Here is a 27,755-nt window from a genome sequence, read left to right on the forward strand (position 1 = left end):
AGAAGCATGATTGGAGGACAAAAGGGTATGATGTCATGGTAATCAACCAGGGGGAAGTAGCAAGGCCTGTGTGCTCCGATTCCTCTTGGCCTCTCTGTGTGACTTTCCTTTCCTTGGGTATAGGGCAGGACACCTGTCACAGGAGGTCTTCAAGGGAGACGGGAGGGAGAAGGCCAGAGAGTGACCTTCCTGCTTCTGCAGTTTTCTTAGTTTCCTTCAGCTTAAAATACTCAACATGCCAAGGTGCCATATTTTGGGGTGTCCTGTTCTGAGCCCCGCAGAGCTCACAAGCTCTCGGAATCATCTTGGACGTTTGATTTCTCACGGCCGGGGACATTTTCCCGGGCCTGAGGCCGTTGGAACCAGAACTGTCCATTTTCCCGCCCCTGCAGGTGACAGGCTGGGAAGGAGATCCTCAAGCAAGCGGGCTCTCAAAGCCGAGGGGACCCCAGGCCGGCGCGGAGCTCAGCGAAGCCAGAAGGAGCGCGCCGGGGGCAGCCCAAGCCCGGGGTCTCCCCGGAGGAAGCAAACAGGGCGCAGGAGACACAGAGAAGAGCTGGGGGAGCAGGAGCGGGGCAAGGCAGCCTGCGAGGGGAGGAGAAAGCGGGACGAGAGGGCTTCCTTCAAGGAGCAGACAGCAGCCCCAAAGAAGGAAAAGGAGATTCCCAGGAAGGAGAAGTCGAAGCGGCAGAAGAAACCCAGGTGTGTTGCGGCTCTGATTCTGGGCATTGGCTCCGCGCGCTCCCGCTCCTTCGCGGCCCTTCTCCTTCCCCCATGAGGGACCCATGTCCCCCTCCCTGGTGAGAGGCAGCCCGTGCCCTCGCTCTGGCTTCCGTGTCTCCCAGCCCTCACCACTGCCCCACTCTGCGGTGGGTTCTTTATCCCAGAACCGGGGTGAAGATCGCGGGTCCGCGCAGGGGGAGTGGCCACGGGCTCTCCACTCCAGCGTCTCATGGCGCACCGGTGAAGCGGAGGTGACAGGGCAGCAGGGTGGGACAAGATCCCGCGTCCCCTGAATTTCAGCTGGTGACTCACCCCAGCTCTTGAAGAGGAGGAGCTGAGAGACATGAACAAAGTTGGATTCAGGAACCATCTGAGGGCTTAAGCACACCTCTTTCCGGCTTCCGGATCTGGGCCAGTTTCCTATTCTGGAAATGTGGCGCTGGTCTAGGAGACCTTCGGGGATGCCACCAGCTCTGAAATTCTGGAGCTTGGAGGTTTTATTTGTTTTGCCTCCTTTGTTCCATTACCATTAGCACCAACTAGCACGTGTGGGTTAGTGGACAGGGCCAGCTTATGGCATCAGAAGGTGAAGATTTGGGGTTCATGTTTTTGTTATCAATTTTAATAGGTGTCTCTCTCTTTGCCTCCCTTTTTCAATCATTGAGGATAACAGATGCCTTATTCGTTGCTCATATCGTTTTAAGAATTCTTTGTGATAGAATAGGAATTCTTTTGCAACAGTTGGGAATATTAGGATTATGGTGAAGAGTTGATGTTCTTTCCCGGTGGTTTGTAGCAAATCCTTTTTGCCCACAGCCTCAGTTGGGTGCTCCATCTTCCTCTCCACCTTTACAGAGAGGCTCTTAAACAAGGCCACTGATTTTTTCCTGTCGCCATGCCAACCATCCTGGCTTAGTTAGAGCCTTTGTCTACTGTCTGGTTGCTCCCAGACATGAACTAAAGAGGTAAAGGGTGCATCGTGCCCTTGGCCATTTAAAAATAACGCGAATGCACCATTGATGGGCCCTGGGTGCCCTGAACTTTAGAGGCAGCCTGTACCATCCCAATGGGCCACAGACTCATTTATGTCATTTTCAACTGAGGGCCATGCCAGGGCATTAGAGAGATGAAAACATTCAGTTCCTGTTGCCTAGATACTGACAGTGTGGCAGAGGAGATAACACATAGGCATTGGTAATCCTAAGACAAGGCAGAAAGCAATATGCATGCAAGACAGGACTTGATGGAGCGCTGAATTCCCGGGGTGCTGGGCCATCAGGGTTCCTCCATGGAGAAGGTGAACATCCCAGTGAGGCTTTGAATAACAGGTGGAATCTAAATAAACAATGACTGAATGTCCAACACCCCAAACTGTGGGAACACCCCACGCAGAGACTCAAAGGCAGATATCATCAATTGGGTGTGCATGAAGTATGGCAAAAAAAAAATATCTCTGTGTTCTAGGCTTTTCAACCTTCAAGGGCATCCTAAAACTTCTTCTTTGCTCCCCAGGAGTTAATCAGAAGCTAAAACACCCAGAGGCTGCTGCAAACCTGTCTCTAAAACCTGCAGTAACCCAAGCCCACACCCTAATACTACCATTTATGAAACACACTCAGGCTGCCCAGCCATAACCCTTCCTTAGTCCTTTCCTTTACCTGCCCGATTGGGCGCTGTCTCACTCAGCTGAGAGTCACTATTTTTTATCACTAAAGGAGTCAGAGGCCGGGCGTGGTGGCTCACGCCTGTAATCCCAGCACTTTGGGAGGCCAAGGTGGGTGGATCACGAGGTCAGGAGATCGAGATCATCCTGGCTAACACGGTGAAACCCCATCTCTACTAAAAATACAAAAAATTAGCCGGGCGTGGTGGCGGGTGCCTGTAGTGCCAGCTACTCCGGAGGCTAAGGTGGGAGAATGGCGTGAACCCAGGAGATGGAGCTTGCAGTGAGCCGAGATTGTGCCACTGCACTCCAGCCTGGGCAACAGAGCAAGACTCTGTCTCAAAAAAAAAAATGGAGTCAGAATAGGCTGGAGGCTGTAGGGAGCACACACAGACACTTGGATTTTGTGACAACTGAGCACATAGTATTATCTGGGAGATGGGGAGGTCCCCAGCTGGAAATTCTCCACAGCCCTGCTGTCCAATATGACAGCCACTACCTGCATGTGGCTGCTGAGCACTTGAAATGTGGCCAGTGTGACTGAGCAACTGAATTTCTCATTTAATTGTAACTCAATGTTAATGCCACTGAGTTGACATAAGAGTTGGTGAATTTACTTAATTTGGACAGATGTAGTTTTGAAACTGATTTGATTTGACTTTGAAGCCAAAACAGTTCTACAAAAAGACAAACTACTGTTGTCAATGCAGATACAAATATCAAAGGAAAACCATATTCTTTTTTTTTTTTTTTTTAATTAATTTATTTATTTTTATTGATCATTCTTGGGTGTTTCTCACAGAGGGGGATTTGGCAGGGTCATAGGACAATAGTGGAGGGAGGGTCAGCAGATAAACAAGTGAACAAAGGTCTCTGGTTTTCCTATGCAGAGGACCCTGCGGCCTACCGTAGTGTTTGTGTCCCTGGGTATTTGAGATTAGGGAGTGGTGATGACTCTTAACGAGCATGCTGCCTTCAAGCATCTGCATAACAAAGCACATCTTGCACCACCCTTAATCCATTTAACCCTGAGTGGACACAGCAAATGTTCCAGAGAGCACAGAGTTGGGGGTAAGGTCACCGATCAACAGGATCACAAGGCAGAAGAATTTTTCCTAGTACAGAACAAAATGAAAAGTCTCCCGTGTCTACCTCCCTCTACACAGACATGGCAACCATCCGATCTCTCAATCCCTTCCCCGCCTTTCCCCCGCTTCTATTCCACAAAACCGCCATTGTCATCATGGCCCATTCCCAATGAGCTGCCAGGTACACCTCCCAGACGGGGCGGTGGCCGGGCAGAGGGGCTCCTCACTTCCCAGTAGGGGCGGCCGGGCAGAGGCGCCCCTCATCTCCCGGACCGGGCGGCTGGCCGGGCGGGGGGCTGACCCCCCCACCTCCCTCCCAGACGGGGCGGCTGGCCAGGCAGAGGGGCTCCTCACTTCCCAGTAGGGGCGGCCGGGCAGAGGCGCCCCTCACCTCCCGGATGGGGCGGCTGGCCAGGCGGGGGGCTGACCCCCCCACCTCCCTCCCGGATGGGGCGGCTGGCCTGGCAGGGGGCTGACCCCCCCACCTCCTTCCCGGACCAGGCGGCTGGCCAGGCAGAGGGGCTCCTCACTTCCCAGTAGGGACGGCCGGGCAGAGGCGCCCCTCACCTCCCGGACGGGGCGGCTGGCCGGGCAGGGGGGCTGACCCCCCCACCTCCCTCCGGGACGGGGCGGCTGGCCGGGCAGAGGGGCTCCTCACTTCCCAGTAGGGGCGGCCGGGCAGAGGCGCCCCTCACCTCCCGGATGGGGCGGCCGTCCGGGCGGGGGGCTGACCCCCCCACCTCCCTCCCGGATGGGGCGGCTGGCCGGGCGGGGGGCTGACCCCCCCACCTCCTTCCCGGACGGGGCAGCTGGCCGGGCAGAGGGGCTCCTCACTTCCCAGTAGGGGCGGCCGGGCAGAGGCGCCCCTCACCTCCCGGACGGGGCGGCTGACCGGGCGGGGGGCTGACCCCCCCACCTCCCTCCCGGATGGGGCGGCTGGCCGGGCAGAGGGGCTCCTCACTTCCCAGTAGGGGCAGCCGGGCAGAGGCGCCCCTCACCTCCCGGACGGGGCGGCTGACCGGGCGGGGGGCTGACCCCCCCACCTCCCTCCCGGATGGGGCGGCTGGCCGGGCAGAGGGGCTCCTCACTTCCCAGTAGGGGCGGCCGGGCAGAGGCGCCCCTCACCTCCCGGACGGGGCGGCTGGCCTGGCAGGGGGCTGACCCCCCCACCTCCCTCCCAGACGGGGTGGCTGGCCGGGCGGGGGGCTGAAACCCCCCACCTCCTTCCCGGACGGGGCGGCTGGCTGGGCAGAGGGGCTCCTCACTTCCCAGTAGGGGCGGCCAGGCAGAGGCGCCCCTCACCTCCCAGACGGGGCGACTGGCCGGGCAGGGGGCTGACCCCCCCCCACCTCCCTCCCGGACGGGGTGGCTGGCCAGGCGGGGGGCTGACCCCCCCACCTCCCTCCCGGACGGGGCGGCTGGCCGGGTGGGGGGCTGACCCCCCCCACCTCCCTCCCGGACGGGGCGGCTGGCCTGGTGGGGGCTGACCCCCACCTCCCTCCTGGATGGGGTGGCTGCCAGGCAGAGACGCTCCTCACTTCCCAGACGGGGTGGCTGCCGGGCGGAGGGGCTCCTCACTTCTCATATGGGGTGGTTGCCAGGCGGAGGGTCTCCTCACTTCTCAGACGGGGCGGCTGGGCAGAGACGCTCCTCACCTCCCAGATGGGGTCGCGGCCGGGTAGAGGCGCTCCTCACTTCCCAGACGGGGCGGCGGGGCAGAGGCGCTCCCCACATCTCAGACGATGGGCGGCTGGGCAGAGACGCTCCTCACTTCCTAGATGGGATGGTGGCCGGGAAGAGGCGCTCCTCACTTCCTAGATGGGATGGCGGCTGGGCAGAGACGCTCCTCACTTTCCAGACTGGGTAGGCAGGCAGAGGGGCTCCTCACGTCCCAGATGATGGGCGGCCAGGCAGAGACGCTCCTCACTTCCCAGACGGGGTGGCGGCCGGGCAGAGGCTGCAATCTCGGCACTTTGGGAGGCCAAGGCAGGCGGCATGCTTCGCCGGGTGGTCAGAGCTATTCGCCCATAGTCCGTAGCCCAGAGCCGGGGCTGCTCGGCTCTCCGTCCCGGGGGACCGGGGCCGGGCTGGAGGCGTGCGAGCCTCTCATCGCCGCCTCCCAGCGCAGCCACCCGAGCCGCCGCCGCCGCCGCCTCCAGGAAAACCATATTCTGCTACTTGATTCAGTTATTGGGAATCTTTTAAGTATGTCTAAAACAATTTGGGAAAATCTACTTTTTTCACCTATAAACTTATGAAATATAAATACAAATTAAATATATCTGATGAAAGTTTATCATCTGAATAGCCTTGCAGTATGAGTACAAAATGAATACCGACCTTTGAAGACAGTATTTTTTAAAGGACTGAAATATCTCTAATAATTTTATATTGATTACAGGTTAAATTCCAGTTTTTAATATATTTGATTAAATAAACTGTATTATTAAAATTGCTTTAATCCATTGCTTTTTACCACTTCAACGTGGCTACTAGAAAATTTGCATTACAGTAAGTGGCTTGTGTCCTATTTCTGTTGGGGAGCACTCAGCTGGCATGTGGTTTGTGGGAGGACTCAGAGAAATGGAGGATGGGGAGGCAGCCCTCCAGGGCCTTGGGCTACAGGGTAGAATTTTGGCCTCCGCTGCCAGGCAATGGGAGTCACTAATGGCTTCTGAGCAGGGGGCAGGGGTGCCATCTTGCATGGGCCCCTCCTCATTCCACAGCACTTGAGGACACCACCTCCTTTCCAACTTCCCTCTGCCTCTGCCCTGGCTCTGCCTCCAGATCATCCTCCTTGGCCTCCAGTGCCTCTGGTGGGGAGTCCCTGTCCGAGGAGGAACTGGCCCGGATCCTGGAGCAGGTGGAAGAAAAAAAGAAGCTCATTGCCACCATGCGGAGCAAGCCCTGGCCCATGGCGAAGAAGCTGACAGAGCTCAGGTGAGCAGGCTGCGGGTCAGCCAGGGCCTTCCAATGTCCACAGCTCCTTCTGATGGGAATGGGAGCCCTCCCTCCACATTTCCCCAAAGGGGCTTGATGTGAAGGGGGCTGCTCCAGCGAGGAGAACAGCACTCAGGGAGCCCCATGAGAGCCAAGGCAGCCGTGCTGTTCACCAGCACCACAGGGCCTAGAGGGGGAGCCATGGAAGACTCGGAGGACTCCCGACCTGTGCCCATGCCTTCCCCTGCCTGGCTGCCCCTTTTATCCCATGCCACACTTCATCTCGTGGCTTCTGTGTCACCCTCACAGCCCAACAGAGACATGCCTTCTCCTGGAAGCTTTCTAGACCCCTTCTCCTCAAGAGCAGCTCTCTCTCATGTTCCTGGAGCACCCAGTGTCTCTCCATGTGTACACACTCTCGCTTGCGTGATTTGCACGGTGAGTGGGAGAGGGTCTGCCTGAGCCACTGTCACATCCCCATTGCCTGGCACAAGGCCAAGCTGGCCCCCATGCAACATGAATATCACTCTGTGAATGGCAACAGGCCTCCTGCCCATGCCACTCGACTCCTGTTTTCTACTCAGCCACTTCTTTGGTTTCCATGCAAAAGCCTGATGCACGGAGCATTTGATGATTCTGGGGTCTTTGCTGCAGTTTTAAAATAACAGTAGACTCACACCTGTAATCCCAGCACTTTGGGAGGCCAAGGCAGGTGGATCACTTGAGGTCAGGTGTTTGAGACCAGCCTGGACAACATGGTGAAACCCCGTCTCTACTAAAAAGACAAAAATTAGCCGGGCGTGGTTGCGGGCACCTGTAGTCCCAGTTACTCGGGAGGCTGAGGCAGGAGAATCGCTTGAACCCAGGAGACAGAGGTTGTAGTGAGCCGAGATCATGCCACTGAACTCCAGCCTGGGCAACTCTGTCTCAAAAAAAACAAAAAAAGAAAAGAAAAGAAATAACAGCAGTAGTCATATTACATACTTTTTGAGTTTCTGCTAAAAAGTTCCTATCCAACATGACCGTTTTCCCCAACGTCCCTCTGTTTTTTTGCCACAGCGTTGGGAGTGGCACTCCCCCCGTTTCCTCTGTAGGAAGCCCATGCTCCCTGGCTCCTCTCATACATGAGCTTCCTCATTGCTCACTTCAAACTCCTCACCCTTTATTAAGCAGAGCAATTTGGCAGCCATGTTTTTGCAGTATTTACCCCAACAGGCACAGTAAAGATCTAGCTACACCAACACTGGGCCGACCCTGACAAGGAAAACAGAGCTTACCCCACGGCCCTGCAAATTATTACGTCATCTCCTATATGGCTGCAAGAAGAAACACCTCCTCGTAGTGCCTCCAGGCCTATGCTTTAGGCCAGTGCTGCTGAGCACCAGACCTTTCTGCAATGATGGAAATTTGTCTAAATCTGCACTGTGTAACATATAGCCACTACCACGTGTGGTTACTGAGTGCTTAAAACAGATTAGTGTAACTGAAAAACTGATTTTTTTGTTTTAGCTTTTATTTAAACTTAAATTTATGTATAGCATAGTGACTATAATTAATAACAATATATTGGATACCTGAAAATTGCTAAGAATAGATTATAAGTGTTCTCACCACATACAAGAAACAAGTATGGGAGGTAATGCGTATGTTAATTAACTCGATTTAACAATTCATAATGTATACATATATCAAAACATCATGTACACCATAAATATATACAATTTATTTTTAAGAGACAGAGTCTTGCTCTGTCACCCACGCTGGAGTCCAGTCCACCATTTTAACTCACTGTGGCCTTGAATTCCTGGGCTCAAGTGATCCGCCTGCCACAACCTCTCCAGTGGCTGGGACTACAGGCATATGCCACCATACCTGGCTAATTTTTAAATTTTTTTGTGGATACAGGGTCTCGCTATGTTGCCCAGGCTGATCTCGAACTCCTGGACTCAAGCGATCCTCCCACCTCAGCTTCCCCAAGTATTGTGATTACAGGTATGGGCCACCACACCTGGCCCGTTTGTCAATTAAATAATAAAATAACAAATTAATTTTAAAAATTTAAATAGTCCCATGTGGTGAGTGGCGACAGTGTGGAAGCTAGACTCAACTCTGGACTGTCTTCCTTCTCAGCCTCCTCTTGTTTTTTTTTTTTTTTGAGATGGAGCGCAGTGGCACAATCTCGGCTCACTGCAACCTCCGCCTCCCAGGTTCAAGCGATTCTCCTGCCTCAGCCTGCCGAGTAGCTGGGACTACAGGCGCCCACCACCATGCCCAGCTAATTTTCTGTATTTTTAGTACAGACAGGGTTTCACCGTGTTAGCCAGGACGGTCTCAATCTCCTGACCTCATGATCCGCCCGCCTCGGCCTCCCAAAGTGCTGGGATCACAGGCATGAGCCACCGCGCCGGGCCCTCAGCCTCCTCTTTTTGAATCCTTTCTCCCTGCTCCCTCCAAGCTGGGCTCCTTCTCCTGCCAGCAGGGCAGAACAGCCATCTGTCACTCTAATAGAACCTCACTCCCACTCAGGTGTCACCAGAACACATCTTTTATTAACAGTGGAAAAAGTGCAGCCTTGATGCCTATGGAAATGAGATCTCCAGCTGGCTGGAAGTCTCAGGGACCGTGACAATCCCTGAGGGCTCCTCAGCTGCCAGAGGAGAAATCTGACATCTCCTTCCTGCCTCTGAGGGGCAGAGTTCCTGGGGCTGGCAGGATAGGAAGAAGCTAAGGCCTGAGAAGCCAAGGAGACCTATGCCTCTCTCACTGGAGTGGGTCTCCCCAGCAAATAGTGGGTCTCCTTTCCCTGGACCTCCCTCCTGTCTCTTCCTAGCTTCTTCCCTTCCCCAAGGCTCCTTATCCTGGACTCAGATTTAAGTCTCTCCAGCCTCTAGTCTCCACCCAAGCTGGTGCCTCTGCCTAGATCTGTGCTTTCTGCCACCTCTCCTTGCTAATTCCTACACACCTTGTAAGACTCGGGCCAAGTGCCTCCTCTGCAGGGAGGTCCCCATTGCCCCACCCCACAAGCAGGCTGATTGATTTACTGTCCCTCTCATTCCAAGGCACTGTCCACTCTCTTGACTGGATGCTGTTCTTGTTTTCAGAGCTGTCTCTTTTTCATCATTTACTATCAATTCCTTTTTATATACAGCCAGTCTTTGCTGGGCATGCCCTTTGTGCCAGGCACTGTTCTGAGTGTGGTGTGTATAACAATTCATTGAATCCTCATGATCACCCTGTGATGTCGGTACTGCCATTATTGTCACCACTTTACTGATGAGAAGACTGAGGCACACAGCAATTGAGTAATTTGCCTAAGACCACACAGCAAGTTAAGTGGCGCAGCCAGGATTTGGACTCAGGAATTCTGGCTCCAGAGCCTGCACTGTTTTTTTGTTTGTTTGTTGTTGTTGTTGTTTTAGAGACAAGTTCTCGCTATGTTGCCGGGACTGGTCTCGAACTCCTGGGCTCAAGTGATATTCCCACCTTGGCCTCCCAAAGTGCTGGGATTACAGAGCCTGCTCTCTTAATTTGTAATCGTCTCTCCAGAATTACCAGACATTCGAGAATGCACCCCCTTTGCTACCAGTATGATTTCTTCTTCTGAAAATAAAGTCTCCAGCTGCAGACAGCATCCGCATACTACATCCTCTCTTTTAGAAATAGTAGTGTGGGGGCCCCATTCTCTGGCCCAGTCAGGCACTGGCTGACCTGAGCATGGTTACTGTAGACTATCTTAAAAGGCTTGCTAGTGCTGGGTGTGGTGGCTCACACCTATAATCCCAGCACTTTGGGAGGCTGAGGCGGGCAGATCACTTGAGGTCAAGAGTTCAAGACCAGCCTGGTCAACATGGTGGAACCTCATCTCTACTAAAAATACAAAAGTTAGCCAGGCGTGGTGGTGTGTGCCTGTAATCTCAGCTGCTTGGTGGCTGAGGTAGGAGAATTTTTTGAACCAGGAAGTGGAGGTTGCAGTGAGACAATATCATGCCGCTGCACTCCAGCCTTGGTGACAAAGTGAGACTCTGTCTCCAAAAAACATATGAAAACAAAAGGCTGGCTGGACATAAAAAGCAACAGCAGTGAGTTGGGGCAAACCTGAATTCACACCTCTGCCACATCTGGAGACTTCGGTTGGCTACCCAATCCCTCTCAGGGTCACTTCCTTCCCTTAACCTCTCTGAGCCTAATAATTCTCACTTGTAAAATGGGAATAACAACATCTACCTCACAGGTTGTTCAAACAATTTCAAAATATTTTTATTAAGTGCCCAGCATATAATATGCAATTAATAAATAGCGATTACTGTTATTATTAAAGCTTGAACATCTTTTATGCCTGACACTATGCTGAGCCCTGAGAGATGAGGTTGGGGAACAAAGATGAATCAGAGAAGCATGTGGACATCATCAATAATGATACACGGTAGGATGTGAAGTTGGCATAACAGCTTCTAGTGCCCATGAATCAGGGATATTTGCTTTAATCATAGAATTAATCAGGTCTGTCTCTCAGCTTTGTCCAAAGCCTGATGTCTTAGAAAACTACCCAAACTGCTTTCCTTCTTCAGAGTGATTAGAGGACTTCTGCTTCCAGGTAGATGGAATAGAGACGCTTTTCCCTATTCTTCCCACTAAGTACAATGAAAACCCTGAATGCCGTATTTAAAGCAAATATAAGAAGATTTGAAAAGGTAGAAAGAAGAAGGCAAACTGGCTAAGAACCTCAGGACCAAAGGGATGACCAGGGCATGGAGTTCCTTGGATTTTCTTTTTTACCTTCTATATCCCAGACTGGCTATTGGAAAAGCTGGCAACCCCAAAACTCCAATGGAGGCAGCCAAAAAAAATGCCCCAAGAAAAACCTGCTATTTCTAGCCAAAGGACCAGGAAAGAAACAGACTGGCAAGACAGAAAACTTTTGGACAATAACTGTTCTCCAGCCAAATACCACAGACAAAACAACATCCCCCATTGCCAACCCTGGCAGCAAAGGCAAGTGGGGAAGCCTGGATACCCACATTTGCCAGGCCAAAGCAAGGTGCCCCAATACCCCTAACCAGGGTGTGTCAGAGAAGGCTGAGTGGGAAGCAGGAATTTTCATCCCCAGCAGGTAGTAATGATCCCTCCTTTTCCCCATGGTTTCGGTGAGGACCATGTGGGGAGTCTAGACTCTCACCATGACCTGGAAGTAACCAGGCTTGAGTGGAGGCCTGGTGAGAAGCCTGAACCCCATCCCTGCTCAGCAGTAACAAGGAGCTTCTCCTCAGCCTCAGGTGTCAAAGGAGGCCAAATGAAGAACCTGGACTTTCACCCCCACCTGGAAGTAATCAGGCAACATCACCTACAACTACCATAGCAATATCAGAGGAGGCCTGGTAAAACATAAGATTTAAATAATACCTAGAGTCTTATAATATCCAAAAGTCCAGGTTTCAATTAAAAATTGCTTGCCATACCAAGAACCAGGAAGACCTCAAACTAAATGACAAAAGATGATCAACAGGTTTTAACACCAAGATGACAGAGATGTTAGAATTGTCTGACAAAGGTTTTATTTTATTTATTTTTATTTTTTATTTTTGTAGAAACAGGGTCTCACTATGTTGCTCAGGCTGGTCTCGAACTCTTGGGCTCAAGCAATCCTCCCACCTTAGCCTCGCAAGACACTGGGATCACAGACATGAGCCACACCTTGCCCGACAAAGGTTTTAAAGCAACCATCATAAAAATGCTTCAACGAGCAATTGTGAACGCATGAAACAAATGAAAAAAACAGTCTCAGAAAAAAAATAGAAGCTATAAAGAGGAACAACTGGAAATTTTAGAAGTAAAAAAATACAATAACTGAAATTTTTAAAACTCAGTGAGTGGGCTCAACAACAGAATGAAGAGAACAGAGTAAAAACTCAGTGAACTTGGAGATAGAACAAGAGAAATTACCCAGTCTAAACTACAGAGAGAAAATAGCCTGGAAAAAAATGCACAGAACTTCAAGGATGTGTGGGACTATAATAAAAGACATAACATTAGTATTGTTGGAATTCCAGAAAAAGAGGAGAAAAAGGATGAGACAGAAAAAGTATTCAAAGAAATTATGGCTAAAACTGTCTCAGATTTGGCAAAACTTACAAATTCAAGAAGCAAAACAAATCCCAAACAGGATAAACCCAAAGCAAAGAAATTCATTCCAAGACACATCATAGTCAAACTTCTAAAAACTTGTAGGCAGTCAGACAGAAACAAAACATCACCTACAGGGAAAAAAACACAATTATAATGACAAGAAACTTCTCATCAGAAACCATGAAGGGCATGCCCTTTGTGCCTTTGTTATTATTTATATATCTTCACAGAGTTCAAAAAAAGTTTGCTGTGCCCATGGAAATTCATAAACCAGGTGGACTCTTCACAGTGACTGGTCTTCATAGTTTGCAACTAGCCTTTGGTAGGGTCCCCTGTTCTCTTGGGGGTTTGCTGGATGTCTGGACACAGAGTCTGAACAGAGAGAAGAGAAGCATTTGCTGCTGGGCTCAATGACTCAGGCGCAAGAGCTGCCCCTACTTTTGAGAATTGTTAACTGAAGCTGCTAAATCTTAAAACCTGGCACATTTAAGCTCATAGAACTCCAAGTGCTTTTGAGTATTGGCCCACTTGTAAAATACAGGAAGAAGACAAAAATATGAATATTGTGAAACCATTCTTTGTTGTTGCAGTGGTATTGGTGTTCACTGATAAGTCACTGGCAGGACATCTCCTGCCAAGAGGGGGAACAGGGAGAAGATCCCATTGAGGAGGACATACAGCCCAGTTCTTGACCCTGGGTTTAGGAGTAGGACAGGCAGCCTCACTAGCATTGAGACACTGAGACATCCCAATAAAGCCAGCCTCAAGGTTAGAATGCAACTTCACATGTATCAACTGTCCACGCTTGTACCTTGGAGGCAGCAGGAACAGTGGGGTAGGCATTTTGTAGGAGCAGTGGTGACTGTAGCAATAGCAGCCAGACACACACAGCTCCACAACACCTTCTTCTATCTGCCCTAAGACGGACTTCATTCTTCACTCGCATGATTGGGTTTATCTAGTGGTTGCTGATAAACTAGCTTTCTGAGGTGTGGGACAGGAGGAGGAGCCCTGGTCATAGTATTTGCTGATTTCCGTGGTCTAAATACTCCCACCATGGCCAACTCAAAGCTACTAACAGTTTAACAACTGGTCGGCCAAGTTCCTGAAGATTTAACAATCTGTTCTCAAAGGCTGTCCTCACCAGATCCAGCAACCACTGCAGAATATTTAATAGACAAATTGATTCATTTGTTTCTCATCCAACTTTAACAGGGTGCTCATTCACTCACTCAGTCAACATCCATGTGTTCCACAAATACCTATCCAATGATGCCTGACTTACAATGGTTCAACTTATAATTTTTCAACTTTACAGTTTATTTCAACTTTACAGTGGGTTTATTGGATATACTCCATCATAAGTTGAGGAGCATATGGGCTTATGATGGTTCAACTTACAATTTTTTACTTAATGGCCTTTTTGGGGTATTAAGTACATTTTCAACTTATGATGTTTTCAACTTACAATAAGTTTATTGGAACATAACCCCTTGTACATCAAGGAACATCTGTATTAATTTTATATTGCTATTGCAACAAATTACCACAGGTTAAGAATTTAAAATATCACTCGTTAATTAGTGCATAGTTCTGTAGGTCAGAAGTCCAGCATGGCATGGCTGGATTCTCTGTTAAGGGTCTCATCACACCAAAATTATGATATCAGTAGGGCTGCAGTTCTCATCCAGGGCTAAGGTTCTCTTCTGAGCTCACTGATTGTTGGCTGAATTCATTTCCTTCTTATGCTTTTTGTGTAGCCCCTCCAGAGGGGCCCCAGACACAGAGAGTCAAGAATATTCCTGCTCCACGTTTGATAAAATCTAATATCCCTTCATGATAAAAGCCTCCAACAAACTAGGCATTGAAGGAACATACCTCAAAATAACAAAAGTTATCTATGAGAAACTCATAGTGAAATTCATACTGAATGGGCAAAAACTGGAAGAATTTCCCTTAAGAACTGGAACAAGACAAGAATGCCCATTCTCACTTCTCCTATTCAACATAGTACTGGAAGTCTTAATCAGAGCAATCAGGCAAGAGGAGAAAAATGAAAAGCAGGAAAGAAGGAAATAAAAGTAGGAAAAGAAGTCAAAGTATCTCTCTTTGCTGATTATATGATTCTCTACCTAGAAAACCCTAAAGACTCTGCCAAAAGGCTCCTGGAATTGATAAACGACTTCAGCAAAATTTCAAGATACAAAGTCAATGTACAAATGTACAAAAATCAAGAGCATTTCTTGATCTAGTAACATTCAAGCAGAGAACCAAATCAATAATACAATCCCATTTACAATAGTCACAAAAATAAAATAAAATAAAATAAAATACCTTGGAATTCATCTAACCAAGGAGGTGAAAGATCTCTACAAGGAGAACTACAATACAATGACTAAAGAAATCATAGGTAATACCAAAAAAAAAATCCGTGCTCATGGATTGGAAGAATCGATATCATTAAAATGCCCATACTACTGAAAGCAATCTACAGATTCAATGCTATTTCTACCAAACTACCAATGTCATTTTTCACAGAAATAGAAAAAAAGATTCTAAAATTCATAGGAACCAAAAATGAGCCCAAACAGCCAAAGCAATCCTAAACAAAAAGAACAAAGCCAGAGGCATCACATTACTCAACTTCAAACTATACTATGAGGCTACAGTAACGAAAACAGCACAGTACTGGTACAAAAACAGACACGTAGACCAATGGAACTGAATAGAGAATGCAGAAATAAAGCTGCCCACCTACAACCATCTGATCTTCAATAAAATCAACAAAAACAAGCAATGGGGAAGGACTCCCTATTCAACAAATGGTGCTGGGATAACTGGCTAGACATATGCAGAAGAGTGAAACTGGACCCCCGCCTCTCACCATACACAAAAATCAGCACAAGATGGATTAAATACTTAAATGGAAGACGTAAAATTATTAAAATCCTAGAAGAAAACCTAGGAAATATCATTCTGGATATTGGCCTTGGGAAAGAATTTACGACTAAGTCCTCAAAAGCAACTGCAACAAAAACAAAAATTGACACATGGGACCTAATCAAACTAAAAAGCTGCTGCACAACAAAAGAAACTATCAGCAGAGTAAACAGACAACCTACAGAATGGAGAAAATATTCTGAAACTATGCATCTGACAAAAGTCTAATATCCAAAATCTGTAAAGAACTTACACAATTCAACAAGCAAAAAACAAATAACTCCATTAAAAAGTGGACAAAGAATATGAACAAACACTTCTCAAAAGAAGACATACAAGCCTCCAACAAACATATGAGAAAATTCTCATCATCACTAATTATCAGAAAAATGCAAATCGAAACCACAGTGACACACCATCTTCCACCAGTCAGAATGGCTATTATTAAAAAGTCAAAACCTAACAGATGCTGGTGAGGGTGTGGAAAAACAAAACAAAAAAACAAAAAAAACACGTATACATTGTTGGTGGGAATGTAAATTAGTTCAACCATCGTGGAAAGCAATTTGGAGATTTCTTAAGAAACTTCTCTTCTGTTTTTAAGGGCTCATATTATTTTATTACACTGGGGCCATGCAGATGACCCAGAATAATCTCCTTATTTTAAAATCAATAATCTTGGCCGGGCATGGTGGTTCACACCTGTAATCCCAGCACTTTGGGAGGCCGAGGCAGGTGACTGCTTGAGCTCAGGAGTTCAAGAGCAGCCTGAGCAACACAGTGAGACCCTATCTCTAAAAATAAATAAATAAATAAAATAAAATCAGTAATCTTAATTACATTTTAAAAGTCCTTTTTGCCATGTAACATATTATATTCATGGGTGGAACACCAGCAGACGAAGGTCACAGGGGCCACAGTTCTGCCTACCATGCCTGTTATGTACCACGCACTCTTTTCAGCACTTGGGAAACTTCAGTGGATAAAACAGACAGAATGTTGTGCCTTCATGGAATTAATATTTTAACCAGAGGTATACAAAGACATAAGGTTCACACATGTGTTTGAGCCTTCATAATTCAGATTTCCTCTGGTTAGGTGCTAACTGAATTCCTGCTTTTTTTTTTTTTTTTTTTCTAAGCAGGGAGGCCCAGGAATTTGTGGAGAAGTATGAAGGTGCCTTGGGAAAGGGGAAAGGCAAGCGACTATATGCCTACAAGATGCTGATGGCCAAGGTGTGTGGGGTGGGGGCAGTGAATCTGTTGGGAGGGCTTGCTCAGCTTTGGAATCTGGGGACCAACTTAGGCACCTGCCCAGCTTCGCCATTTTTTGCCCAGCTGCCCCCAGAATCCTGGGTGTGAGGGCCACCTGACCATTCTGATCCATCTAGGCATGGAAACCAATCGTATCCTGCCAATTTCTCCATACTAACTGTGAGGGCTTCAATACATTTGAGACTTGTCTTCTCTCCAGTGAATACACTTAGAGAACTAATGATGTTAAAACCACTGGGATTTTATTTTCCAAACCCCAAATCAGGACAGGTTGAGTTGGTGGAGACCCAGAAGGGCTGTGGTGTGATCAGGGTCACGTGGATGATAAACAGCGATGTCCCCAGAGGGATGGGGGCAGCTCTGTTTTGTTGAGTTGTATCATAACCTGGGCATCTGATTTAAGTTAGGGTAATGTTTCATGTTGGATATTTAATGTGAGACTTACTGAAGTATCCTTCCTTTACCCACTGATTTGAAAAACTACCATTCTCATTCACTTAATTCTTGTACAGAGCCCGTTTCAGGGCTTTTATTCTGAACAATCATTTGATGTCATTACCTCAATGACATCAAATGCCTGGTAGTTCTAGGTTCCCCTTTTTACCTTTGGTTTTTTGTTTGTTTGTTTTTAGAAACAGAGTCTCACTCTGCCACTAAGGCTGGAGTGCAGCGTCACCACTCCAGCCTTAGTGGCAGCCTTGAACTCCTTGGCTCAAGAGCTCACTGCAGCCTTGAACTCCTGGGCTCAAGAGATCCTCCAGCCTCAGCCTCAGCCTCCTGAGTAGCTAGGACTACAGGTGCACTCCACCACACCCTGATAAAACTTTGTTTTTTTAAAAAAAAAAAGTCTTGGCTGTCTTGCCCATGTTTCTACATGCATTTTAAAAATCCCTTTGCCAAGTTCCACCATAGCGTATTGAGATTTTGGTTGGAATTTCTTTTAATCCTGTATTTAATTTGGGACTTCCTTATCTATATGATATTTAGTCTTCACATCTAGGATACCATACATTTCTCAAGCATATATTATATCCTTAAGCAAAGTTTGTCATTTTCTCCCTATAGATCTTTTCCATGTTTTATTTCTGCACATTTGATAGCCTAGTTGCTTTTGCAAATGCGATCATTTTTCAATTATTTAATAACTAGTTATTGGTAGTATGTAAGAAAGCTACAAATTTGTGTGCTAATTTTATATCTGGTTCTCTTATGGTACTCTCTTATTAATTTTTTTTTTCTTTTCTTTTTTTTTTGAGACGGCGTCTCACTCTGTTGCCCAGGCTGGAATGCAGTGGCGCGACCTCGGCTCACTGCAAGCTCTGCCTCCCGGGTTCACGCCATTCTCCTGCCTCAGCCTCCCGAGTAGCTGGGACTACAGGCGCCCGCCACTACACCCGGCTAATTTTTTTGTAGTTTCAGTAGGGACGGGGTTTCACCGTGTTAGCCAGGATGGTCTCGATCTCTTGACCTTGTGATCCGCCCGCCTCGGCCTCCCAAAGTGCTGGGATTACAGGTGTGAGCCACCACGCCCGGCCTCTCTCTTATTAATTCTAATCTTTTTCATCTGATTATGTTCATAAAGATGTTTTTGTTGGGTTCTCCTAAATGTGACATCTCATTCCAATTCTAAAATGTGAACTAGCCATCCTAGAACAGCATCAGTTGATAATGGTGATCATAGCTCTCCTTATCTTTGCATCACTTTAATGAGAATGACTCTAATGACTTTCACACTAAGCTGATGGGAGTTGATGGCTTGAAATAGATTTTCTTTGTCACCGTAAAAAATTATTGTCTAGTTGTTGTTTAGTAAGACTTCCATTTCATTGGAAATAGATAATTAGGTTTTATTAAACACCTTTTCCTTTATGTTATTAATTTTTTTTTATTTCTGGGATAACCTCAGTCATGGTACATTACTTTTAATTCCACAGACACGTTTGATTTTCCGATATTTTATTTATGATTTTTACATACATTTTCATAAGATTGATCTGAATTTGTGTGTGTTTGTACACAAGTGTATGCATGTGCAGTATCTTGGCAGATTTTAACATTAGGACTGCACTTGCGTTATAATTGTAAATGAATAGCGTTACCTCCTCTTTATGCTGTAAATCAGTTTTGGGAGCATGATAATACACTTTTTGTTAATTTTAAAGATGATAACCTTTCAATAGTAGAGATCGAGAGCCATTTTTATAGAATACCTTGAAATTTTTTTCAAGTATTCAGTTTATTGATGTACTCAAGTTTTAACTTTTTCTTGAGACCATTTCAATAATTCATATTCTTCCTGAAACTTGATCATTTCATTAAAATTTTCATATGTTAACAGAAAGTCGCATATGGTAGCCCCATAAATTTGTAATTACTTTTTATATCTGTTGGGTTCGAATCTTTCTTATTCCTTTGTTTTTTTGTTTTTTTTTCTCTGTCGCCCAGGCTAGAGTGCAGCAGCATTATCTCGGCTCACTACAACCTCTGCCTCCCAGGTTCAAGCAATTCTCCTGCCTCAGCCTCCCAAGTAGCTGGGATTATGGGCATGCACCACCATACCCGGCTAATTTTTGTATTTTTAGTAGATGCGATGTTTCACCACGTTGGCCAGGCTGGTCTCGAACTCCTGACCTCAGGTGATCCTCCTGCCTCAGCCTCCCAAAGTGCTGGGATTACAGGAGTAAGCCACCATGCCCGGCCTCAATCTTTCTTATTCCCAATATTATTTTTTCTCATTTTCCAGTTATACTTGCCAGACAACTCTCTATAGGTCATTTTATTAATTTTGTCTAGAGACTATTTACCACTTACCAACTGCACACTCACATCTTATTTTTTCCAATGAAGAATGTGCTGTTCAAGTATATTTTTTTCTAGATTTTTACTGTGACAAACAATGCTTCAACAAACATCTTTATACATTTATCTTGGATCCACGTGTTTTTTAAAATCACAACAAGACAGTCCCTCAAATAGTACTGCTAGTTCAAAAGTGTGCATATTTTAACTTTAACTTTTACTACACATTTTTCAAACTATTTTCCCCAATCTATAGCAACTCATACTCAAAGGAACAAAGTCGGAGAATGGCTTATCTTCACTAGTTATGAATGTTACCGTCTTTTTAACTTTGTGCTAATCTATTGGGTAAAAAAACAGCTTATTATTCTTTCTTTAATTTGTATTCACTGCTTTTTTATTGCAGTAAGAACACTTGAGATTTAGCTTTTTAACTAATTAAGTACACAATACCGTGTTGTTAAGTGTAAACATTGTGTTGTACAGCAGGTCTCTAGACAAATACATCTTTGATAAATGATTCTGTTAAACCATGTTTCTGTTCACATAGTTCTAGCTTCCCCCTTAGGAAAAGGATTGCCTCCCCCCACCCCCATCCCCCATATTTACTTTTCCACGTTATTTTTTAGCTCTTTGCTTCTTTCTCTTTGCAATCTCAGAAATTTATCAGGTTTATTCTCAATATCATGGAATCCATTTTCCTCTGTGTCAATTATAGTCTTTATTTTGTCTAATGTTTTTTTCATTCAATGACTAAGCTCTTAGCTTCCTTGTAATCCTTCCATATCTCATCTGTATTCTTTTCAAATTGATATCCTTTACTTTAGAAGCCATATTTCTTGCATCCTATTAGGAATGCTGAACTGCTTTCTAGAATTTATGTATGTATCTTGGAGGAAATGTTTTCCACAAATATCAAAGAATGGTGTCCCTTTTTCCCTGTTCTGCAATAATATTTCCCAGGCCTCACTGGTTGTTTTCATTTTAGTCACCCAGATCCTGATTTTATTGACAGGACATGTAGCTTGCCTGTGTCTTGCTCCACCATGACTTGAAACTTTTTTCCTATGTATAGCTGGAGGGCAAGACAGCATGACAACTAAACCCATCCTAGGACCAGCAGCAACCACCTCACACAGGCCTGAGAAAGGGGCTTGGAATCTTCTGCCCATGCCCCAGTCCAGTTTTCTGACTCTGTCAACCAATGAAGGATAAGAGAATCCGTGCCAGAGCATCTCCCAGGCCTCTCTCTGCCTCTGCTCCAGTTCTGGGGCCTCACTTTTCAGTCCGAGATATCCACAGCCTTGAGGGGCTGTCAGGTGGTTGCCAAGGAACCGACCGGCAGGCTGTGCCTCCAGGGACCTCACTTGGCAATGTTCATTACCCCTGCTGGTCCTCAGTCTTGCAAGCCTATATTTTATACTGATTTTATCAGCACCCTGACAGGGGATCCATCTCTCGAGGGAGGACTCGCATTAATAAAGCTTATGAGACTGCTACATGAAACCAGATGCTGGATTATTAACTTACAAGAAGAAATAAGTGATGCAAGATGGAAAATTTGAAGTCCACAGCAGCCATGCCTTTTATTTTTGATAGCTGAGTTAGTAATACGAGAAGCTAAACCATCATCCCAATTCCTATCTGTGAATTTGCAGTGAAAGTCACTGCCATAGAAACCAAAATACTTAAGGCAAATGCTCTCTTTATAGGCAGACCTACCTAGGAAGCCAAATAGTCAGAGTATTTTTGGGTTTGGGGGTTTTTCTTGTTTTTGTTTTTTTTTTTTTGAGATGGAGTCTCGCTCTGTCACCCAGGCTGGAGTGCAGTGGTGCGATCTTGGCTCACTGCAACCTCCGCCTCCTGGGTCAAGTGACTCCCCTGCCTCAGCCTCCTGAATAGCTGGGATTACAGGTGCCTGCCACCACGCCCAGCTAAGTATTGTATTTTTAGTAGAGACAGGGTTTGACCATGTTGGCCAGGCTGGTCTTGAACTCCTGCCCTCAGGTGATCCACCTGCCTCGGCCTCCCAAAGTGCTGAGATTACAGGCATGAGCAACCGTCCCCAGCCTGTATTTGTTTTTAGTAGAGACAGGGTTTCACTATGTTAGCCAGGCTGGTTTCGAACTCATGACCTCAAGTGATCCACCCACCTCGGCCTCCCAAAAAGCTGGCATTACAGGCATGAGCCACCACGCCCAGCCCAAAGAGTATTTTTGAACACAGTCTCAGAGCTAGGGAGGGCGGATGAAGCAATGAGACTGGGCTGCCCAGTGTCTGTTTTCTGCCAATCACCATATCCTTCCTATCTTTGCCACTGTTATCAACCAGTCTGCTGATGGGCTTCTCCTCTCTTTTGCATCTGGGACCATCTCCCTCTTCTGACAGCTGGTTCCCTTCTTTATACAATCATTCAATCAGGAGATGGTCAAAACTATATCTGGAAAACCAGGTCTGGAAGCCTGTCTGATTCCTTCACAAAATTTTTCCCGTTTTGATGGATGCGGTGGCTCACACCTGAAATCCTAACACTTTGGGAGGCTGAAAGCAGGAGGACCACTTGAGCCCAGGAGTTTGAGACCAGCCTGGGCCGCATGGTGAGACCCTGTCTCTACAAAAAATAAAAAAAATTAGCCGAATGTGTTGGCTACTCAGGAGGCTGAGGCAGGAAGATCACTTGAGCCCAGGAGGTCAAGGCTGCAGTGAGCCATGTTTGCGCCACCTGCACTCGGCCTGGGCAGCAGAGTGAGACCATGTCTGAAAAGAGAAACGTTTCCCTTTCATCTTCTGCCGACTTTATTTTTTGCCCCTTCTTTTCACAGGTGCGGACTTTAGTGACTTTACAGGGGAAAATCTCATGTCCTCCATGAACAAGTTCTGAGGAGACCTTTTAATAATAGGAACTGGGCCAGGCACAGTGGCTCAAGCTTGTAATCCCAACACTTTGGGAGGTCGAGGCGGGCAGATCACTTGAGATCAGGAGTTCAAGGCCTGCCTGGCCAACATGGTGAAACCCATCTCTACTAAAAATAGAAAAATTGGCCAGGCGTGGTGGTGCGTGCTTGTAATCCCAGCTACTCAGGAGGCTGAGGCAGGAGAATAGCTTGAACCCGGGAGGTGGAGGTTGCAGTGAACCAAGATTGCGCTACTGCACTCCAGCCTGGGCAACAGAGTGAGACTCCATCTCAAAATAACAATAATAATAATAATGGGAACTGATCTTAGGATCTGCTCTCTACTACCTCTTATGCTTTCTATGAGTATTTCTACCTCAGCTTTCTATGAGTATTTGTTTTATTACAAATGGATTTGTTTCCACAATGTGGGGCTGGTGGAGAGCAGTCCCTTGGAGAGTTGACAAAACAACACCCAGCCACAGAAAGACAGCTGATCAGGTTTCTGTTTGGTACATAGTCTGGGTGTCTAGCTGGGAACAGATCACAGGAGGGGGCAACATGCCTTTCTGACTCTTTTCAGAAAAGCGAGGCTGTTGTTCCCCCAGGAGAAGAATGTTCAGCTATGGGTTGAGATCTCCTTATCAGTTGCACCACCCGTGCAATTTTGCGACAGTTCCTATCAGAGAGAGGCACTTGGCTGTCTGCCAGACGTGGGTCTGAGAGTAGCCAGAGTTCCTTCTACCTTTGAATTTTTGTTTTAAGTTGAAGAAAGTCATATCAGAGGTTGCTAACTCAATCGGACCCTCCAAATCAGAAATCGTACAGAGAATTTCTCACTTTATCTATAAACTGTCCAAACCAGAAATTTTATCAGCACAGTAAGGGGTGGCCCTCACTTGTCTCTCACTCCAGGCCTGACGTTGGGGAAGTAAAGGTTTGAACACCTGCCTCTGGCAGCCTGGGCTCAAGGACAGCAGGAGCTGGGGACTGCAAGACAGCAGCTTCACCCATGCTGACTCATGCTGACCTGTCGGCCTCCTCGTGCCCCTCATCATGCCCCTTTGTGCTCCAGGTTGACATGTTAAGGAACTGAGAGTTTTACCTCTTTTATTTCAGAAATGGGTCAAATTTAAGAGAGATTTTGATAATTTCAAGACTCAATGTATCCCCTGGGAAATGAAGATCAAGGACATTGAAAGTGAGTATGCTGGTGTCACTGTTTTTTTAATTGGTTTCCTAAAGCGTTTCCCAAGAGCTTGGATTGTTTCCTTGGCCCTCTGAATAGATTATTTCATTGGTTCTGTTGTATTAGGAAAAAAGAATGAGTTTTGAACATGTCAGGCCAAGATTTATTATTTATTTATTTATTTATTTATTTTTATTTATTTATTTTTGAGACAGAGTCTCGCTCTGTTGCCCAGGCTAGAGTGCAGTGGTGTGATCTTGGCTCACTGCAGCCTTCACCTCCTAGGTTCAAGCGATTCTTCTGTCTCAACCTCCTGAGTAGCTGGGGTTACAGGTCTGGGCCACCACACCTGGCTAATTTTTTTGTATATTTAATAGAGACAGGGTTTCATCATGTTGGCCAGGCTGGTCTCGAACTCCTAACCTCAAGTGATCCACCCACCTTAGCCTCCCAAAGTGCTGGGATTACAGACGTGAGCCACCGCACTCATCCCAGACCAAGATTTAAATTCTGCTTTTTCACTTTCTGACTGTGGGCACTTAGGCAAGTTAGTTAACCCCAAAGAGCCTCAGGTTATTTATCCAGGAAAAGAAAGGGAGATCCAGGTGTCATTCAACAGACTGATGTAAAAATTGAATCCACCACACACATAAAGTGCTCAATAGTGTCCATTTTTTCCTTCTGCAGCACTCATACCCACCGTCTTTTCTCTTTCTAGGTCACTTTGGTTCTTCAGTGGCATCGTATTTCATCTTTCTCCGATGGATGTATGGAGTTAACCTTGTCCTTTTTGGCTTAATATTTGGTCTAGTCATAATCCCAGAGGTAAGAAAAGAACTTCCTAAATCTTTGGATAGAGTTGAGGCTTATGACCACCGTCATCAATTATCAACCAAATACTTCCTGTTTTACAAAGAATCAGTCATTCATTTAAAATGCTATTAGGCTGGTGCAAAAGTAATTGTTTTGCATTAAAAGTAATTTTAATTTTTTGCCATTAAAAGTAATTTATAAATTACTGCCATGAAAAGTAAATTTATAAAATTAAAAGTAATGGCAAAAACTACAATTACTTTTGCACCAACCTACGACCTAATGTACTCACATCAATTACCCAGATAGTTAAGTACAAAGAATGGAACCAAAATACTTTGTTCCTTAATTAGTAGGTGAATCTTACACTTTTCTACTTCTCATTTTACCTTAAGATCAGTGGAGAATTAATGTTTCAATGAGTTTTTTTCTTTTACTCTCAGAAAAAAGAGAGGGATAGAATACATTATATCATTATTTATCACCAAAAAAACTTGGATTTGACTATCACTCCTCACTATTCTCCCATATATAATCTTTTAAGGAGGTTTTTTTTAGAAACAGGGTCTCACTCTGTTGCCCAGGTTGGAGGGCAGTGATGTGATCGTGGTTCAGTGCAGCCTTGAACTCCTGGGCTCAAGTAGCCCTCCCACCTCAGCCTCCCAAAGTGTTGGGATTACAGGCATAACCCACCACACCTGGCCCCAGATATAATCTTATTATGGACATAAATAGATTCTTATCTACAGATGATTAATTGAGAAACAAAAAAGGGGTAATAAGCAATTTGTGCAAAGTCACACAATAAGATCATTGTGAATTGGATCTCAGGTCCCCAGAGTGAAGGCTTAGGGTCTTTTCCAAGGAGCCTGTGGCTCACTAAGCACTGAGCACAGCAATTGCTACAATTGCTACAGTCCTGACTGAAATCCTTGGTGCTGGTGCTGGGTACACAAGTGGGTCTACTTCAACAGCTCTCAGAGGAACAGTATGTCTGCATTTAGTATTTTCCTCCTCACAGGTGTATTAATCGGTTCTTTGATGACTTACTGACTCCTATTTTGTTATAAATGGTTCTGTGAGCATATTGGAGTCAATTCTATCTGCAGTTACATGCTTAACTTTTCTGCACAGCCACTTTCAGGACATTAAAAACCTTTCACATAATGTGAATTAAATCAGATTTATTGGAGGAGGTTGACCATGCATTATAATAGCCTTTGGTAGCAAAGGAGTGTTACATTATTCATAAAATTGTTGAATTCTTTTCTATATTACTCAAAATGTGTGCTTACAAATATGTCATTAACTAGCCTTTGTACTCTTTCATAAACACACCTAGAAATCAAGGGTTCTGAGTCCACTGAGCCCTACATATATTCTTATGCCAATATCACTCTCTGACCCAGAAGTTAGCATTTTAAACGTCACTGTCAAGCGTACACAAACACTCTTACACCAAGTCTGGTTCTCCCCAGGGGGAAAATATTGTCAAAAGCTAATAGGAAGTCTCATTTATCTCCTCCATAGTCAGGTAAATATGAAATGTTTTCCTCGGTAGTCAATGGGGAAATTTACCTTCACAAAGCTCTTGGCTTTCTTCTTGGAAGCTTTTATTCCATGAGAAGAGAGCACATTTAAATGCCACAGGCCTATGAGACATCTCTGAAATTTTGCTGTGCAGTGGTCCATAAAAAGGCAGGTTTGGGGGAAGTTGAGCAATTTTAAGGACACTCGGTTGCTTTTTAAAAGAGAACATTAAATTTGGTATAATTTATGTAAGTCTTTAATATTTTTATGAGGGAACATTTATTTTAAACAATAAAAACTTAGTGATTGGTGCATTCCAATGAAGCAGCCAAGATCTGAACCATTCGTGCTAGAGAACCTTGATTTGATTGGCAGGTGATTGGGAAAACCATATTGGAGTGGGTTGAGAGTAAGACAGAGAGAGAGATGCTTTGCTGGAAAGAGGAGGCTTGGCTTGGGAAGAAGGAGAAGGGAAGAAGGGAAATAGGGGAGAAGGGAAGAGGCTTAGACCAGGTAGGAGCCTGTTGCAGTAGGTCAGTGCTAGATCCGGGTAGTATCAATGGGAATGGGTTAAAAGAGAGGAATCAGAGTGAAGTGCACGGACAAGTCTTGATGACAGGTTGGATAACAGCAATTAGGGTGTGGGGTGTCTCAAGATGCCTTCTTATTTAGGATGATGGGAAATTGGCCATGTGGGAATCAGACACATCCAAATTCATTGCACATCTAAAGGAAGTGTCCTGTTGGTCAAAGACACGGAGAACTTCAGGGCTCAAGGGTCTTCAGCATAAGCCAAGGTTCAGAGATATCCCCATGACCCATGGGTGTTTTAAAATGAAGCATAGTGAACCAGAGGGTCCAGGGATAAGATAGTAGAAGTGCTCAAACATGACTTTTTTAAAAAATTATTTATATATATATAGAGAGAGAGACAGAGCCTCATTCTATCTCCTGGGCTGGAGTGCAGTGGCACAGTCTTGGCTCACTGCAGCCTCCACCTCCTGGGTTCCAGCAATTCTCGTGCCTCAGCCTCCCAAGTAGCTGGGATTACAGGCACGCACCACCAGACCCGGCTAGTTTTTGTATTTTTAGTAGAGATGGGGTTTCGCCATGTTGGCCAGGCTGGTCTCAAACTCCTGACCTTAAGCGATCTGCTCGCCTCAGCCTCCCAAAGTGTTGGGATTACAGGCATGAGCCACCATCCCTGGCCTTGAACGCAACTTTAACGAAACTTCTCCTTATATTCATTTTCCTTTTGCCACAAACTCTCAATACCACTTTATGAAATTAAACAGCTCTGAATGTAAGAATGAGCCTTGTTTATCTTTAATTGCCATTGCCTGCACAACCCAGGATGTCTACGTGATCCCTGAGGAACCCTCAGTTATGCTGCAGGAGCTGGCTGGCAAGGCCCCACTGGATGACAAGTTTATGTACTTCTCTTCCAACACTGGATGTATGTGAAAATCACCAGGGGACTTTAAGAACACCAGATCTTAGGCTCACCCCCAGTCAAATAAATTTGACTCTGAGGGTATGGTCTTGTTATCTCTGTTTTAAAAGCTTCTGTGGAAAGCAGACTTCTATAATAACCTCCAATGATCCTTCTCTCCTGGTATTCATGTCCTTATGTAATGCCTCCCTTTGAATATAGGCTAGACCTAGAGACTTGCTTTTAACAAATAGAATATAGAATGGTTAGGTTATGAAAGATAGTGATTTCCATCTTGCTGGCAGAATTCTCTGTTGATTCCCCTCTTGGTTTGGGTGCCTTAATGA

General features: G+C 46.0%; 1 protein-coding gene across 1 annotated transcript in view; it reads left to right on the plus strand.

Moving 5' to 3' along the window:
- The first annotated feature begins 235 nt into the window (after nucleotides 1–235).
- TMC2 (transmembrane channel like 2) overlaps nucleotides 236–27,755 on the plus strand; it is an 86,779-nt gene continuing 59,259 nt past the window's right edge. The window contains exons 1-5 of the mRNA XM_009436705.4: nucleotides 236–702; nucleotides 6,262–6,414; nucleotides 16,622–16,712; nucleotides 23,564–23,645; nucleotides 24,352–24,458. Of these exons, the coding sequence (XP_009434980.2) occupies nucleotides 236–702; nucleotides 6,262–6,414; nucleotides 16,622–16,712; nucleotides 23,564–23,645; nucleotides 24,352–24,458 (900 nt within the window). The remainder of the gene's footprint in view (nucleotides 703–6,261; nucleotides 6,415–16,621; nucleotides 16,713–23,563; nucleotides 23,646–24,351; nucleotides 24,459–27,755) is intronic.

Source organism: Pan troglodytes, chromosome 21, assembly GCF_028858775.2.
Source record: "Pan troglodytes isolate AG18354 chromosome 21, NHGRI_mPanTro3-v2.0_pri, whole genome shotgun sequence".
NCBI lineage: Eukaryota > Metazoa > Chordata > Mammalia > Primates > Hominidae > Pan > Pan troglodytes.